The sequence below is a fragment of the Orbicella franksi genome, chromosome 11, assembly GCF_964199315.1.
Source record: "Orbicella franksi chromosome 11, jaOrbFran1.1, whole genome shotgun sequence".
In the NCBI taxonomy this organism is placed as follows: Eukaryota; Metazoa; Cnidaria; class Anthozoa; order Scleractinia; family Merulinidae; genus Orbicella; species Orbicella franksi.
Window position 1 is genome coordinate 18,820,471 of NC_138155.1, and position 19,207 is coordinate 18,839,677.

The 19,207-nt window shown below is 39.5% G+C and overlaps 1 protein-coding gene across 2 annotated transcripts in view; it reads left to right on the plus strand.

Annotated features, from left to right (window-relative positions):
• The window catches only part of LOC145503233 (uncharacterized), a 31,948-nt gene extending 12,782 nt beyond the window's left edge, over positions 1–19,166 (plus strand). For both annotated transcript variants that reach the window (XM_081482719.1, XM_081482720.1), the window contains 6 exons: positions 6,540–6,635; positions 7,156–7,218; positions 8,058–8,274; positions 8,847–8,966; positions 16,607–16,753; positions 17,331–19,166. In XM_081482719.1, coding sequence (XP_081338845.1) covers positions 6,540–6,635; positions 7,156–7,218; positions 8,058–8,274; positions 8,847–8,966; positions 16,607–16,753; positions 17,331–17,720 — 1,033 coding nt within the window. In that variant the 3' untranslated portion in view covers positions 17,721–19,166. The remainder of the gene's footprint in view (positions 1–6,539; positions 6,636–7,155; positions 7,219–8,057; positions 8,275–8,846; positions 8,967–16,606; positions 16,754–17,330) is intronic.
• The last annotated feature ends 41 nt before the right edge of the window (positions 19,167–19,207 follow it).

A 19,207-nucleotide genomic window follows, 5' to 3' on the forward strand; every position in this document is an offset into this window, starting at 1 on the left:
TTTCATAAATTTTCTGCTTAAAGCTAACCAGCAATTTGTAGAAATACTACCGACAACCTATGTCTTCCAATCCCGCAGTATTTATAACATAACCGGCAAAGTTGTGTGATCCGATCATGGTCAAGAAGCGTTATACTGCTATGTAAATAGATCGCAACTGTACGCCGCTAACCAACACTTATTTCTCTTTCGATTTAGATGAAAGTCGAAGATTAATCCTTTAGAATTACATGATAACAAAATTGTTAGACTCACAGAGTATTTCGAAGGTTTGGAAATCAGCAGTGCGACAAAGATTCTGTGCAATAGCGTCGAAAATATGACCGCGTAACATTATCTGCGGACCGCTTAGGGAACACATCCTTTTCGCTTATCCGACGAATTTCACTGCAAACTTTGAGAACAATTTACATTGGTTAGTTGGAGTTACGACTTAAAACGTGTGACAATGTGAAATCGGTAATTGTATGAAATGTTTCCTTCCGCCTTGCTTCCCGCAACTTCAAAAATACAGGTCCAAACAATACGATTTTCAATCGATCGAAGCCATGTTTTGGAGGTCGTCAAGTCTCGAAAACTGCAACACGTACGTTGCTCTTATAAACATGAAGCATTCAACTGAAAGTAAAACACAACCTGGATTTAACAGAACAATCACACCTTGACAAAATGCATTCTCGCTAAGGACAAATGTAAATGGGCTGTAAACACGCGTGGGAATCTTATGTTTAGTTGACGAAATTACCATCCAAAGCAGTCCTTGAGTTTTCTTTCCTGCTTTTCGTTTGCCTGCTCCTCCACTTCGTATCTAGCTTTCCATTCCTAATATACAAGCAGCTCGTCCGCAAAGAAGTCTTCCCCTTCGTCGCTTGAAATATTGTAAATTGCTCTCAAAGCTCTAAGCAGTGCGTTCACAGTTGTCGAACATGCTCGATCGAAGTTTATTTCGGAGTCTTCCGAATCGAAACTTAACTCTGACTCCAGTGACGAAAAAGAAATTATTCTGAGACAAAACTTGGACGTTTTAATCCCAAAATATATCGGAACGATTAGTTTGATGTTCCATTTTCTCGAGCAAATACAGAGAGTTGACTGAGGCGCTGTTGTGTTTGGTTCCTGGGTAGACGTCATCAGGTACCGCCGCCCCAGACTCCCTAAAACGCGGTCGTGAAACACTTCAAGCGCGACTTTGAAAGGGCATAGAAAATCGAGGATTCAACCAAATTCAAAAATTTCTTTGCCCAAATGCTTAAAATAAAGTCTAGATTCGATTTAGCGGAAAAAAAAATTTGGGGGCTAGGTGCACTTTAAGTGTGAAGAATTAATTTGAACCAGGAGCCATAATCGGGGACGGAGACCGTAAGTCTCGGGATTCGCGCGCACCTATGATATGGGACAATTTTTCTATTTTTAGAACAAATTGCGCCATCCTGACGTCATATATCCGCGCGGATTCACGCACATGTCGGGGGCTCTCGCGTGGATGTTGTCACGTTGCGTGATCAAATGGTGAGAGTTGAGAGATTCTCTTGCGTATTTTTCACAGCGATGACAGGGAATAAGGCAGGGAATACGAACCAGGGCGCTTATATCTAGTTTTATGCTCTGAGCTAACGGAAAAGGTGGGTTTTTCAGGTCGAAAACAAGACTTCAATCTCTCGCTGGGAATGAATAATAAGATCTGCTCACGCTAGTTGTAAGCTTACACGTATGTTTTTGCGTTTGTTCTGACTTAAGAATATAGCAAGAAAACTCTCTACTCTGGTATCGAGTTAATTTGTGAGTTTCTCAAACAATGGCTCATCATAACCAAAACCTGTTTTGACGGTTTCTTATTGTTTCTGCTTGTTTGGTGAGTTTGCAAAAGTTTTTGAAAGGAAAGTCTGACGCGTACAATTAGCTCATTTGCATAGTGCAGCTCGTGCACTTTCAAGTCCGAGTCGGTGTTTTCAATTGTCAACAAATCTTGACAAAGATTTGTTTCGTTATCTTTTGTGCTGAGACGCTGTAACAAATTTCACGAACGTAAAAAAAGGCTACTAACATCATGTGTGTTTCCTCAACATAAGCATAGTGAAGTTTTACACTGCGAAAATGAAATTAGGCAAGGAGTTTTCATAGCTCGATCAATAAAATCGAAATCGTTATTCGAAGTTGATTAAAGAAAGCGTCATAGTAACTTTGCTGATTATATCTGCTTTATTCACATATTTTCAGCTTAGCTCTTAATATGTTATCAATCTTAAACATATTTAAAAACTATAGAGTTATTGTTTGAGTTCGATGTACGCTTTCACACGAAAGTGCGGCGGAAGTACAATTTGTCATGTTTACTGACTTTACAAAACACGCATCGGCGGGCGCTCTCTTTCATCGACAACAGAGAGTTTACTGGCTTTTTACACGAATAAAACCGAGCAGTATCTACGGACGTGAAGTCATTGGGCCTTGATGAAACATCAAGCGTTGCTTACAATTCAAGCGAAACTCAAACTAGCAATTATTTTGCTCTGCTTTTCGGTCTCGATAGACTGACAAATTCCTCGCAAGCGTGTGGCAAGAGGAGCTAGGAAACTCTGAAGTCCTGAAGCTCTGCTATATCTAAATATATCCAGCTAGTTTTTTGCTGTGTAATGGAAAAGCTGTTAATCTTCAACATATGTGAAATTTAAAGTGGAGTAATGTACAGCTCATGTAAAAGAAGCATTCGTCGGAACACAACTTGGTCAGCGATATATGTAAGCTTACAGCGGAACATACCTCAACTCGACACTGTCTTACTTCACTCAAACTGGAGCAGCTTACGACGAAAATACTTAAGCAAAATTCCAACAGACGTAAACGCGTTGAGTTGTGGGCCAAAAACATGAAAAATTTCGGGAATTTCGGACGCCATTTCTCCTGCGCGACATCCGCAAAAATCCTCGCAGCATGTGCGCGCGTGTGCCGCAGGCGATGGCGCAATTTGTTCTAAAAATAGAATTATTGTCCCATATGATGGGGACAACCCCAATACTAGAAATGGCGCGCGCTTACGGTCTCCGTCCCCGATTATGGCTCCTGTTTGAACATGCTGCTGTGCAGCGAAGCACGTCTGCGAAAATTTTGAACATTTTTGCTTTTACATAGGTTTCCGCGCCTAGGGTGAATGAAAATTTATTGCTAACGATTTAAAAGTGAACAGAAACTTGCACGCTGGATTTTTGCATATTTAATTTACGGCGACCTCCACGCGGTTGTTTGTTTAGTTTATTCGGTTTCATTCAAATGTATTTTTGGAGTCTTATACAGCTACCACAGAACTGCTGAAAAAATAACTGTGTGGCCACTAATTTAACACAGTTGACATACGATTGATCTCAAAATGATTGGATTGTTTTTGTCGCGTTTTTGATTTACAACTTTCATCTTTCTGTCGCTGCGCTGTAATGTTTTGTCACGCGGCGAAGAAACTATTTCATTTCTTGTCTTCAGATTGGTTTTTACTTGAGTCTTTCGCTTTTATTTTCCGTTGTTTTCTCAAATGTTGGCCGTTATAAATAATACAAGAATAGAATTTTTTCGGTTTGTCCTCAATAATTAACTCATTTTCCCTACTCAATTTTCTCGGCTTCTGTTGAGCATTTTATTTTGTCGCGCGGCAAAGAAGTAATATAATTTCTTGTTTTCTTATCAGTTTTACACATCAGGTCGAGTTCTTTTTGTCGATATTTTTCTAATAGTTTGGCCCCTTTATTTATTCAAATTTAAATAAGCGATGTCGACTTGAAACTTGATCTTGCGTGTGTGCCAATGTTACCTACCAGTTTATCAAAAGTGTACCAAACACCTCATTTATCATGAATTTGTGTAAGAATTACAATAAAGTGTCCTTTTGGTGTAGAAGTGAACACTATTATTCAAAATATGTGTACGTCATGAAAATCAACAAAAATAAATTGAACTTCAAGAGTGAAATATTTATTCCGTAAATCTACTATATGTAGGTCAGTGGTAGATTCCATTCAAATATCCGATGACTGGGTTTTGCTTGTAGTTGTTTTGCGCTTTTCCATTTGTATTTTAGAAAAAAAACCCTAGCCCTTTTAGCGTGCTTCTGAACGTTGACATTCGCCGGTTTGCGCGAAGAAGGGAAATACATTGAAACTTCGACAGCCCGCGCGTCATGTAACAAATTTTCCCCTCCGTACCCCCGGTAAAATTGTCGTTGTTCTGAGCGAAATTTCCCCTACCCCACCCCGAGAAAGGTGATATTGTCAACATCTGGTCGTCAACGAAGAGTTTGAATCTCGCGCTCGGAAATTTGCTAAGCGTCGGTTCTTTCAAACTTTAGTCCTGGAAACAAAAGAGCCTCAAAGCTGCAAACAATAAAAATGCCCACAAAAGGAAGTTAATCCCAGAGCCTTTGTCTACCAAAGATTAAACATAAAGTTTGATATGCATTTGGAGCTCATAGATATTTTCAGTATGAACTCTCTGTATGGTGTTATAAATTTACTTATTATCCTCTTATATCTCCCATGCCATTTCTAGCTCCTAATACCCCGCCCCCCTGAGAAGAGCCACAGAATACCGATCTGAGACTCAGCAGACTATGCAACTTTCTCCTATACTATTACCTGCTAGAAAATAGCCCAAAGAAAATACGCGCGCTGATTGGTTTAAAATCGTTCTATCGCGTGATAGTTGACGAGGGCTTCGCTCTCGTTAACTATCACGCATAGAAATCGAGAGCGAATCTAATTCTTTTAGTATAAATCTACTAGTCTTTCAAAACTTTATCGAAATCCTCTTCACAGACAGTACGAAAACGCCAAGATGCGGCCGTTATTTTGTTAGCAAGGGCACATTGCTACGCTAGTCACTATCTATCACAGAATAGATAGTGGGTAGCGTAGCCAATCAGAGAACGCGGCATTCGTGATAGAACGCTAGTAGATTTATACTAAAACTCGATAGAAACACAGTCCTAGAACGAGGTGTTGACGCAATGATGGCGCGAGTTAAAATAATTTACATTTATATGATCAAAGTAAACAAGTTGTTTTCTTTTTTTCGTCGCGGAATTTCCTACAAGAAATAGAAAACATGTTCTCCGTGTTTCCATATGAGAAGTTTCTTTGGAGGCCTTGGAGAACTCGGAAAAGCTGTGGAAATACTCGCACGTCGGCTCGTGTTCCCACAGCATTTCTCGTTCTTCCAAACCTCCACTCGTGTTTCTATAACTCGATAAGAAGACGGCGAACAAGTTTTCTATTTCTTAATTGTACCTTTATCCAACCCAAACTAGTCAAATTGCACGAGAGCCGTAACAGGAGCACTCCTTTTCCGCCTCCTCGTCGTTCCTTCGGTTTTTTTCGATATCATTTAACAATAATAGAATCAGTAACTACATGTAAAGCCTACTGGAATACTAATGCAAATCAGTTTATAATCTGGTTAAGTGAGCCATCACACTAGCCTGCGAACAGGCTCCCGGCGAGGACGGAAAAAAATTTCGGCGAACGCGAAACAGAAGAATTCGGAGAGCAAAGCGATCGGGGCGGGGACAGGGGAGCCTGTAGACTTTGTTTTTGATGTGCCTATCCGCCCTTGGTGATAAGCCTGTAACAAATCAGTCAATGAGGGAATTAGACCTGTCAAGAAGCTACATTTTCGGTACTTGCAAACAGTTCTAACCGAGCTAATCAAATAGCTGGGCCGGGCATCATAATATAGAGTGCAAGTAGGCAACATGTTCACGGAATATTTCAAACTTAACTTTGTCCCTCCAGAAACATTAGTTAGAGAGCTTAAAACATATTTTGCGATACTGAAATGAGCCTAAAGAAATTATAAGCACATGATAGAGGTGTCAAACTCTTCGAAGCGACAAGCAGATAACAGCGAAAGTCCGGAAACCATGCCTTTGACCTCTAAAAAAAATTGCTATAGCACCGCCAAACGGCTCCACTCCACTAGCTTCTCCTTAAAATTCTTCCTCGTAACAGAGCATAAAGTACCCTTCAGAATCACTTGCGAAATAACGAGAGGTCGAGAGACCGAAACTTAAAAGAGAACGGCAAATGCACTATTGTAACGAACCGTTGGAGTCGTATAATTTTACAAAGATCTGTCAAATATTCATCTCAAAGATGTCAACAATCAGCGATTTAACCAATCATATCATGACACCAGGAGCTGGTATCATAGAACGGCGGCATCAATAGAATGTCTACAGGCTCCCTCGCTTCGTTCGGGCCCACCGGGAGCCTGTTCGCAGGCTACCATCACACACTTTTGGCTCTTAATGCACATTGGCTGCAGGTCATTTGAGAAACGGCGACGTTTGTTAATTTCACAGAAATTTGCGCGGGTGCACGGTTCAGGGACTAGACTTCGTCATAATGTTACCCACAATGCTACTTATCTTGGAAATCAAAAGTTGAATTTCAACTGCACCCATGAAATTTTACGCACAACTCAACCCTTTCAATGTTGTTTTCCTCCATCGAATTTTGCTGATGTTTAATTCATTCTAAATTGATTATGTTTTTCAGCTATACTTACCTTCTTGAAAGCTATAACACCGTTCGTGACAGCTATAACAGTGACGTAAAAAAATTGGCTGGGGAAACAGACTTTTTAAAATCCAGGTAAATAAGAGAAATTGCACAGTATTATTGCCCTTTAGATGTAGGTGCTTATAGCCCCATCGCAAACATTTTTCACGCTCATTTTTAACCCGAGCTAGGTTCAGGGATATTTTGGCTGCACATTATGTTTAGTCGACGATGGTCCTTTAACTACTCTCCAAGTACTCTTCATAATTTTACCAACATTGCCTTGTATTTGAAAAAAACCTAATTACAACTATACAACGAAGCTAGGTTATACATTATTAAAGATTATTGCAGTTTTTAAACCGTGTTAGCAATTTACTGCCTTCTTCACGCAAACGATGCCCGGGTCAACTGATCGTTTTGAAAGTTGAAAATGGGCGTCGATAAAAGTCAAATAAGGACATGTTGACAGGTTTCATTGTTTCATCCTTTTCCGGCGACACCTTCTGAAGGCGTGGCTATAAACTGGGAATTTATTTATGAGTCGACATACATACGCACAATCAGTTTATCACAAGGACACACACAGAAACAGTGTAATTTGTCTTTTAAGGTTGACAAAGAAGGATGAAGAGCTGCGGGTTATTCGAGAAGAATTGAAAGAAAAGACGGCAAGGTGGTGTACAGTTGTAAAAAAAAAAAACACGTTTGATACCATGCCATAGGAAATACAGCCAATCAGAATAGAGGAAAGCCTTTAGACGATATTATACCTACAACCTTCCCATAGTGTACTGCGCGTATGTCTGGTGTGTATATACCTCAACACCTGTAGTGTAGATCTGTTTGGTATCATTTTCGCTCACAGGCTGCCCAAGCTCACGATGCGCGGAGTTATTTTTTGTATTTTTTTTGTCTCCCTGCTTTTAAGCGAACGTTCAGCGAAACGTGACCTGCACTGTATACTATTACACTACAACCGAGTTTGAATACGCGAAACGTGACTCTGGTCTGGCAGCGTTTGGAGGTGTACATGGGAGTGTTGTTTTACAAAGGTTTCAATTTACAAGGGTTTGTTTGGGGAAAAACGGAAATCGCAGTTACAGCTGAGATTGTGATATTTTGGCAATAAAATCGACTTATCTCGATGCGTTTTCTGGTCGTAGACGTATCGTAACCTTGTTCCTGCGACAAATTTGTACCGTTTAAATCGACAGTTAGAGATATGTATATGCTTACATGCACATAACTTGAATCTGTTCAATTTTCGTCACGAAAATTCTAGTAGAACAATTAAGTCGAGTAATATCTCCCAAAACGGGCCGACCAAATAAGATCAATGAAGCTCTTAGTAAACCAATGTTCGGCAGGTAAATTAATGCATTCCTTCTCGGTGTACAATGTCTTGGGGACCTCTTTTCATCGTGAGCCAGGTTCCCATGTAAGGTACATTTATTCAGCCTCGTAAGTAGTGTGCTTAAAAATATAATTCTATTTACATTTATTTTCTCCAAGGCTGGCTGCTGCTTTTGAAAAGCGATTGAAACACGATCAAAGAAGAGTGGAAAATACAATAGAATTTAACACACCCACTGACATAGAGAAAGATTTCAGTGACTTCTTTGACGGAGAAAGGATTGATGCGTGTGACGTCATCGAGTCCATTCTGCAATCTGAGGAGGAGATTGACATGGAAATTTGCTATCCCAGATTAGCTTGTATAATATTTGTGGTAAGATGCCTTTAAACCAAATTTTGACCCTAAACCGTAACAGGGACGAAAAAGCAAACAGACAAACAAACAAGCAAATAAAGGAAAAGGAGTACAGAGGTAAAAAGTGCAAAGAGAAAGGAAATAACGTAAATTATCACATTAGTTCCTTTCCCTTTGCACTTATGATCTCTGTACTCCTTTTCGTTTACATTAGGAGCTTGTAAAACGTAGCAATTGGTGATATCGTTGGCTCTTTGCGGAGAAGGAGAAGATGGCCTTCAAATATTGCAAAAATTCTGGTTGGAAAGAACGTGGAAAAGGCGCTAATGACCTCATACATGTTTTGGAAAATTTTGAGACCCCCACAATGACGTGCTAATTACCGTCTTCCAAGTGGGTGTAATATTCCCTCAATTTACTAATAAACGGGCATTGCTAACTATCCAACGTTTTCAAATTTTATCGAACAAAGACATCAGAGGCTACGAATTGGCTCCTCATTTCATGACGTCAGTTGTACTGTCTGTAATAATGTCAGCTGTAGGAAAAAAATAACATTTCGGATTTTTAAAATGAAACTTTAATTGCAGACCGCTTACGAGCAGGTAAAGGAAGCAAGAGAAGCTGCATGTGATATGTTTGCAAATGTCACCAGATGGCTAATTGATGAAACTCCAAGGATGGGCCAGGAGCTCTGCGTCTCAAGAAAGGTTAGGGACCAAACGTCTAACAATATAAGTTAAAGAAAACTCATGAAATCACCATTCGAAGTAAAAAAAAAAATGCCTGAATGACATATAACTCTAGCGGTAAATTGTCTCTGTGCATCAAAAACCTGTTGCCACGTTTAGGAACAGAACAAGAACAGAGCTCACCCAAATGGCTTTTAGGAATCAGAGCGTCCTAGCGAGCAGGGTGTCCAGCTCCTAATTGTTTTCCCTATTTTTTTCCTATTTCTTGAGCAGATTTCTCATCACTCCTATTTTTTACATGAAATCTCTTATTTTCCCTATTTTTTTCGCTGATTAAGCAGCATGTGTTACATTAAAAATAGATTTAAGCCTCAGGTGTTTCAGACGTAGATTTAGCATAAAGCAATTGGTGTCATGAATTTGATGTTCTAAATCAGCAAAAATGTTAGCGACAGTGACTTATTCTTTGTGCTCTGTTGCTTATTGGATTTCTGCTCATAACTTAGATCTGTTACAACCATATTTTTCGATGATTTTCCATGTATCTTCTAGTTATATAAATGTAGATCAGGCGACTGTTAAAATCAACAGATAATATTCTGCATTAACCCATTGAAAATACATTAGGTATCCATACAATCATGTCGTTACGCTGAACTGTTGCTCACTTATCGATATATAATCATCTACTGGAAAAAGCATTACCAAATTAAATGGTATTTATGCTTCTCCTTCAAAATAAAATGCCAGATCAATGGTGAACTGTCGTTGTTAAGCCATATTTAAAGTGAAATGTTGTCTTAAAGTCAAATAATCATGGGTGAACTGTCGTTCTAAAGTCAAATTAAGGGTGAACTGTAGTTTTATGTGAAGAAGGAGAGTGAACGGTTGTTTTCAACCTTCACTAAGTATTTGTGTGTGCTTTTGTCTGCTGGTTTGATGTTACAGTTTCGAAAAGCCAGCGTCTTTTTTGTACAAGGCAGGAGTACCCAACGACACCTTAACTGGAAATTTAAGATTTGACTTCCCAAGCACTGATTCTGTGCTCCCACGTCAATTACCATTAATAATTAACTTTCCTGGGAAAAAAATATCCGCTCTTCACTGCTAGCAAGATCGACTTTATTTCATAAAACTCCCAGCCAGACACAATGAAAATTTTGAATACCGAGCTAGAAAAATGGCAATTAGCCAAGTAGCCAGCCAGCAGTAAAGAGTAACATTTGAAATGCCAGCAAGGCAATTATAGGCGAAAAAAATGTTCTGGCCAGCGTTTTGACCTAAATTAAAAACAAACACATTGTTTAGGACCTTTATTCAACAGCCTATTTTCTGTTGACTATTATTAGAGATAAATTAGCAATATGTGGTTGTTTTTGCCGCTATGAGCAAAATCTACACTTTGATTATCTTATCCCTTAAAAACAATACAACTTACCATTATGTCTTAAGCGGGTCGGACAAGGTGTCTCCCAGCACGTTGTTTTCAGATACTTCAGATGCCTTCCAGGTTCAGCATACGTGTGACAGTTTGGCAATTTACGTTCTGACATCTAAAATGATTCACGCTAATGTTTAAAATAAGACCCCTCTGACCCTTCTAGACATTCAGATCAAACTTGCTTTCACCAAAGAAATGTTTGTTGCAAAATTACTTTTATATAATGCTGTAAGAGAAATGAACAAAAAAATAATATTGAAGTCCTTTACTAATACATATCGGCCTTACTTCTACTTTGCTAGTCCAATAATGGTTGTAATGTCAACAACAGCAGCACACTTTATATGTTTACCCCGATTTAGTAGTTTACAATTATTTCTAATGATTTTTTTGAAAAATAAAGGGTTATGCCAGCTCCCTAAAACAACTAAAGGGAGCTGGTTTAGTATTGATTAGTAACACCATGTTTACCTCAAAAGTATTGAAAAACGTCTTTTTCTTTTTCTTTGGACAACTGTCTTCTTTGAGCTTCCCACTCTGGAATTACGAGATAAAAGTGTATAAACCACATTAGAATCTTTATCATAAAATGAATTTAAAAAATCTTGATAATACATACCTTGAATGTCGGTGATCCATCTCAGTCCATGTCACTGATCCATGCCTTGCCCAAGACTGCAAAGCTCTGTCAACACAGCTTTCATAAAATTAATTTAACTTGAAAGCTAAACAACCAAAGACACTCATATTCCTAGAGGTAGTTTACCGTAAAAATTTCATAAATACCCGTTGAAGGGATGTTAAAGGCCGTTCATCGTAAAAGTTTCACACAGTTAAGTGCAAAGTTTCGCAGCAAAGACCCCGGCATGGTTGGGATGTTACAGACCGTTCACCGTAAAAGTTTCACACAGTCAAGTGCAAAGTTTCGCAGCAAAGACCCTGGTTTGGTTGGGATGTTACAGGCTGTTCACCGTAAAAGTTTCACAAAGTAAGTGCAAAGTTTCGCAGCAAATACCCCGGTTTGGTTGGGATGTTACAGGCCGTTCACCGTAAAAGTTTCACACAGTTAAGTGCAAAGTTTCGCAGCAAAGACCCCGGCATGGTTGGGATGTTACAGGCCGTTCACCGTAAAAGTTTCACACAGTTAAGTACAAAGTTTCGCAGCAAAGACCCCGGCATTAATGGGATGTTACAGGCTGTTCACCGTAAAGGTTTCACACAGTTAAGTGCAAAGTTTCGTAGCAAAGCCCCCGGCATTGTTGGGATGTTACAGGCTGTTCACCGTAAAAGTTTCACACGGTTAAGTGCAAAGTTTCGCAGCAAAGCCCCCCGGCATTGTTGGGATGTTACAGGCCGTTCACCGTAAAAGTTTCACACGGTTAAGTGCAAAGTTTCGCAGCAAAGACCCCGGCATTGTTGGGATGTTATAGGCCGTTCACCGTAAAAGTTTCACACAGTTAAGTGCAAAGTTTCGCGGCAAAGACCCCGGCATTGTTGGGATGTTACAGGCCGTTCACCGTAAAAGTTTCACACAGGTAAGTGCAAAGTTTCGCAGCAAAGACCCCGGCATTAATGGGATGTTACAGGCCGTTCACCGTAAAAGTTTCACACAGTTAAGTGCAAAGTTTCGCAGCAAAGACCTCGGCATTGTTGGGATGTTATAGGCCGTTCACCGTAAAAGTTTTACACAGTTACGTGCAAAGTGTCGCAGCAAAGACCCCGGCATTGTTGGGATGTTACGGGCCGTTCACCGTAAAAGTATTGCTATTAACAGCATCATTACGTCTAGAGACTCGTTAACAAAATGTATCAATCAGATCAATGTAATGTCATAAATATACACTGGACGATCAGCATAAAAGATTCACAAACTTAATCTCGTGGTTTCATCAACAAATTTGCTCATCTTTTCTTGGGTACCTGTCCATGACATCGGGTAACGTTTGCACCGTCTTTAGCAGCATCTTCATCTTTTAGTTCACGCAATTAATTTTACACCCGAAAAATGATATGTTTTAGAAAATGTAACATACTGCACAATCCCTCTTATACCGGCGTCCTCCCCGCGTCCACACGCGCACACATGCATCCAAATACGCATACAGCCACGGACACATAATAATATACAAAACTGGTGATACTATCGGGCCCCTCAATGTAAGATCTAGATCAAGAACTATGTTCACTAAAATAGCTCATTCATGAGAGTATTCAATGAAATGTCTTAGATTTTAACTGATGTTACATTGCTGAAAATTGCATTCCCTGGGGCAAGTCAAAGAAGCAAGGATTTAACTGTTTAAGAAAGCAATAATTGTGGAATAATTTTTTACCGTTCATTTCGTCATCAAACTATAACCCAGAAGCGCGAATTCAGTGAATGGTGTGAACTGGTGCCACGCCCCCCCGCCCCCCATTTTTTCGTGTGCCATGTTTCGCGCTTTGCCATTAAGCTACATGAACTGAGCCGCGCGATAATTGTTCCACCACAAAATCACTGTCTGTGCCATCATAAAACGAGGGACAATAAGGCGAAATGTCTCCATTTCCGGTAGCAACGCAGGCATGCAAAATAACTTGTTCTCTGACAGAAACTGAATGTGCGAAAAACACGCGCGTTAACAAATGGGAACGCATAAGAAATTAAATTACACATTATTGTCCTGGCGCTATCGGCACCGAAAGAACGAAATCTGGAATGATATGATTGCCTACTTTTAAATGCCAAAGTACAGTACAGTTAGCATGGAACTAGATCAATCAGGTGTGTTGGTCTCTGGGTGTCTACAAAACGAAGACCTAAGACCTAAGACCTAAGACCTAAGACCTAAGACCCAAAAACGAAGACTTGTTTTTTAACAGGCCTATCAAACCAGAGACAGTCAAACCGGGTCAACGCTTTTCTTCAGACAACAACTGACGCGAAATTAATGGGGTCTTCGTTTTGTAGATAAGGCCGGCTCAAACTACAAAACGAAGACCCTCGCTTAAATGCTTTGTTCGTTGTCAGCTGACGTGGAATCAATGGGGTCTTCGTTTTGTAGATAAGGCCGGCTGGAACTACAAAACAAAGACCCCCGCCTAAATGCTCTGTTCGTTGTCATCTGGCGTGGAATCAATGGGGTCTTCGTTTTGTAGATAAGGCCGGCTAGAACTACAAAACGAAGACCCTCGCTTAAATGCTTTCTTTGTGTCAGCTGACGCGGAATCAATGGGGTCTTCGTTTTGTAGATAAGGCCAGCTCGAACTACAAAACGAAGACCCTCAATTAAATGCTTTCTTCTTTGTCAGCTGACGCGAAATCAATGGGGTCTTCGTTTTGCAGATAAGACCGGCTCGAACTACAAAACGAAGACCGTCGCTTGAATGCTTTGTTCGTTGTCAGCTGACACGAAATCAATTGATGGGGTCTTCATTTTGTAGATAAGGCCAGTTCGAACTACAAAACGAAGACCCTCACTTAAATGCCTTCTTCTTTGTCAGCTGACACAAAGAAAGCATTTAAGCGAGGGTCTTCGTTTTGTAGTTCGAGCCGGCCTTATCTACAAAACGAAGACCCCATTGATTCCACGCCAGATGACAACGAACAAAGCATTTTAGCGAGGGTCTTCGTTTTGTAGTTCGAGCCGGCCTTATCTACAAAACGAAGACCCCATTGATTCCACGTCAGCTGACACAAAGAAAGCATTTAAGCGAGGGTCTTCGTTTTGTAGTTCGAGCTGGCCTTATCTACAAAACGAAGACCCCATTGATTCCACGTCAGATGACAACGAACAAAACATTTAAGCGAGGGTCTTCGTTTTGTAGTTCGAGCCGGCCTTATCTACAAAACAAAGACTCCATTGATTCCACGTCAGATGACAACGAACAAAGCATTTAAGCGAGGGTCTTCGTTTTGTAGTTCGAGCCGGCCTTATCTACAAAACGAAGACCCCATTAATTTCGCGTCAGTTGTTGTCTGAAGAAAAGCGTTGACCCGGTTTGACTGTCTCTGGTTCGATAGGCCTGTAAAAAAACAAGTCTTCGTTTTTGGGTCGTAGGTCTTAGGTCTTAGGTCTTAGGTCTTAGGTCTTAGGTCTTCGTTTTGTAGACACCCGTTCAACAGCTCTTTCAGGGCAAATTTTCGGCGATACCAAAAGGCAGCAATAGGTAATCAGCCTTCAGTTATATAAAGAACATGATCGCACTTCAGTAAAGAAAGCGATGGAAACAATACTTTCTTACACCGGGAAAAAATGATCATTTCAATATCTCGTCAGTTTGTCCAAGACGCGGCAAATATGTTTCAATAGCTCATGTTTTAACGTTCGACGCGTTAAAAAGCGGTCATCATCGACTGCAGCACCGGGATCGGATAATTTTTACTGGCCGTTAAAATTACAGAATTGAAATTACACTTGGAAGTAGGATCACTGTGGATGAATGGACTGACAATTTCGAAAACCCTTCCAAGTTCTGAGACATATTAGGCCTGTCTTCACTGAAGCTGCACTTTCCGTTGGGTTTGAAATACAATACAGTGGCGAATACAGTTTGAAAAACTGCGCCGGCTTTTCCCGCACACATTGCTTAACATTATCAATATTAAATACATAGGCTGATTCAGCTAGTTCAACTCAAAAGTAGTTCTTACCTGAACCTTTTAATTTATCAGTGGAGTCCTCAGAGTTCTCTGGCAGCCAAATCCTCAAACAGCTGGTCGGCAAAATCTGACCGCGCTTGAAACCGACCGTTGGACACAAAATTATACGGGAACAATGTTTTAGTTCCAAAATATTACGAGGTTACCGGAGTCTCACCGGGTCCCAGGCAAAAATATGAAAAGACTGCACGAACGAAGAAACGTCATTACCAGATAACCAGTTGTATCACGGTAGAACATGAAAGCAGAACAGACGATGATTTTCCGCGACCGGATCAACGGTGGTTAAACATACAACTGAACGTGGGAAAAAGGAGCGTCAAGGGAAAAAAACCGATCTAATTTCACGCTATAAATGACAGCAGAACAGACTTCTATTGTTTGCTGGTAAATAAAACTTTAATAAACAACTAACATTATATTGTAAGCGTGTTTTCAAACAAAAGGTCAAGCAGTCAGAGAGTGTCAAGTGATACACTTCAGTCAGTGATCGCATCCGGAATGTAATTTCCAGCCAGAACTGATTTGTGAAACCACAATGTAAGCTATTTGAACACCAAAAAAAATTTTCCAGCTAGCTAGCTCTCGATAAGCTAAATTCTCAGCAAGATTCTGTTTATTGCTAAGATTCCCAGCCAGCTCAACCTTAGTCTGCAGAGCGGATATTTTGCGGAGCGGATCCGACGGGTACTCCTGACAAGGTGAAGCTGCAGTAGTTCAGTTGTTAAGTACTGTTAAAACCAGGGAATTCGAATTGATGAATTCATTATAGAATCGCTAGTCTGGTTTCTAAGAAAATATTCATATGCCAAGTTGACAATTGATTTCCCTCGCCTTCAATTATATTTTTCTATTTATAATCTATTGTTAAACAAACTGATGTTGTTATGACAATGAGAGCTAAGAAGAATAACTTTTAAAAAGAAATGCTTGCATTGTCATAAAGGTGTATGTACATTTGTATCACTGATACAAATGGGAGACCATCAAAGTAGTAGGTTTTTTTTGAAAGAAAGTACCTATTTCCCCTATTTTTCCATCATGCTGTTGAACACCCTGAGCTAGGCAAGACTCTTCCAACCTGGGTTGAGCATTGAGTTTCTACCCTACCAAATCAACTACGGTTGTACAGTAATAACCTAAACAATAATAATAGTAAAATAAATAGCGAACGTTTCGGCGTCATCGTGACACTATTCTCAAGACAAAGTGAATAAACTAATGCGAAATAACAAAGGATCACAAGTTCTTCAAGTGAATACCTTTGTGCGAATCGAGTCCGTTTGCACGTTTAGAAATGGTTTAAGTTTTCTTATAAAAACGTATCTCGTCAATTAGGCAATCAAATTTGTTCGAGCATTTAGTAAGCTCGTGAAATTGTTCTGAAAGACAATTAGATACTTTTGAGTAAGTATATTGTCTGAATTTCAACAATGTTTCAAACCTATCCATTATACGAGACGGCACAGTCTTATTGTTAGGGAACACCTTGTATCCGAGTATTATTATTTTTTGTGTTGTCTCAGATTTGGATGTATTTTCTCACCTTATCATAATTTTATTTTTATCTCAAAGAAAGGGGAATTTTCTTGTCATTTTCCGGACACCATTGGAGATTTCCTTGGCAAAAAGGACATAGAGATATCTAGAGACGTTCTTGATGGACTGATCCTCTCGTTAAAGCAGACCGCGCACTTGTGCAACCTTGACTGCTTCGAACACGTACGTAGCATTGTTTAATTCTCATCAACAGTGGTAACACTCCATGGCTGTTTGAGCCGACCTTTTATGATTATCAACTCCGGAAATGTACAAGCTGGAGTGCTCCGCGGCTTTTTCAAGGAATAGAGTAGGGATATTTTAACAGTGCAAATAGAAAAAATGTGTCTATGAAAAAAAAGGAAAATGACCAAATTAACTAAGAAGAGATCAAGTGAAACTGACCCGTGCTTGTCTTAAGTTGCAATGTTAGAGAAGGGCAGAAAAATTGCTTTTTCTGTTAAGAAATACGCTAATTCGACAGTGAATTGTTCTGATCCTGGAAATAAGTTATACTAGGTGGTATAAACTGCTATAGTGTTTCCTAGTCTAGACGAGCCCTAACCAGACTGTAAATTATAATTTAAGAACGCGCTTCGCTGATACTCTTCATTTCGATAATTGTTTGGAAGACTTCACATATTGCAGTCAATAGGAAAATCTACTTCCTCATTCGTACATAACAATCTTTTTTCTCAATCCTGTCTCCTCAAAATATTTGGCTAAATCAAGTGTGCTGATTTTTCTTATAATTTATCAGGTTGTGAAAGAAGTTGTTTCGAAACGGTGGAATAGATGTCTCCAAGAGGAAAGGACGCAGTTGTTACCAGCAGTACAAGTATCTCATGCCCAGGAGGTGTTAACACAACTTACTGATTACATAAAAGCGTGTATCCGCCTGGCCTGGAGAATGGTAACACAAGTTCCACCATTGCAACTTGAATACAAGTCTTTGAAGTTCGATAAAGCTGTTCACAAACTGGCCAGATTTCAGTGGAATACAGACGATCAGAGATTCGGTGAAGCTCCTGGCGAGGACATTGCATGTTATCTGTGGCCTGCTCTTTTAGAAGGAGGAGGAAGAATAATTTTTCCTGGGGAGGTTTTGTGTAAATTGGAATCAAATTTCCTGGATTATGTTTACGTATGATCCAATGATTTTGTAACTTTACCCCAATGCTTGTCGAAAGCCTTTGTGTTTCTTCGCGGATTAAAAGAGAACCCATTTATGTCAGTCGCGATCTTCATATTTCCCAAATAATGTTCTGAAAGATTGAAGGTAAATACCCCGATATGCCTCTGAGATTTAATTATTTCCTTTTACATAAAACAAGTTACTGTTATGCTCATAGAATTGATCAATGAGATTTGTCGACATATCACGAGTCCTCAGGTCTCATCAATTTAACAGTTGAGACTTTGGTTAACCTCAGAGAATCATAAAATTCGTTAATTCTGTTCTTAGATACATTCTTATCTCGCGTCAAATTTGAATTTACTTGCTTGAACTATCAACAACAATAACAATATAAAGAGGGGCGTTAAATGTTCTGCTTTAAATGTACCCCCCGAGAAAGATTAATAAGAGTAATGCTGTAAGAGGAAGTAAAAGCATGTTATAGTTTTCTTGACTGTGAAAAATTCTCGAAAAAAGACATCACTGGTTTAATTTGATTAAAAGCATACTTGCTTGGTTTATTCATCTCTCATAATAAAGATCTCCTGGATAGAATTCAGCACACGATGCGACATCTTGAGTGTTTGTACTCGACTGCTGACAATACTTAAGCCCCGTTTACAAGGGGTTAGTATATAACCCTAGTGTTATGGTTACCCTAGCAAGAGGGTCACCCTAGCACAATTTCTTCTTTTTAGTGTAAACGTGGTTACAATGACAAGGTAGGTAGGGTTACCCCAGCGCCAGGGTAACCCTACCTGCCTTGTAAACGCTCTGCTAGAGACATCTTGCCTACCCGGGACATAAAATACCGTCAAAACTAATTGTGACTCGAGAAAGATCGCATTAATTCACAACTTGTTTTAGTTTTGCTTTGGATAGGAAAATTTTCGAATAACGGCTTTTTGCGACGAAATTTTCGCAATAACGTTTGTCGTTACGCCGTCAAATATATACCATTAAACTTAAAAAAAAATATATTGTCTGAGATTTTCAGTGAGTTTAGAGATTGAAATGAATTCAGTAAGTGGAAATACATAGGTCTTGGCTATAAAATTATCTTCTTGGTTGCGTGTTGTGTATACTAGCGGGTTAACTTAGACTAGCTAGGTTTACACTAGAGGAAATTGTTCCGGATTCGTGATGAATCCGGAACGCAGTTTTACTACCGGAGTGATTTTTGTTTATTAGAGCACTCACACTACTTACAATACTAGAACTACTACAAATACTAAACAATACTTACTAACACAACTTACTAATTAAACCGTATGACTCACTACTTACAATATCGTTACATAACTTGCAACGCTAACTTAAACATACTGTACAATACTTTTATGTTAAAATACAAACACAAAGGCAATAGAAAGTTACAAAGAAAGCGGTACAATAAATAGTTAGAACACTGTTATTGTTTACACAGGAGAAATTGTCCCCCATTTTTGAATAAATAGATC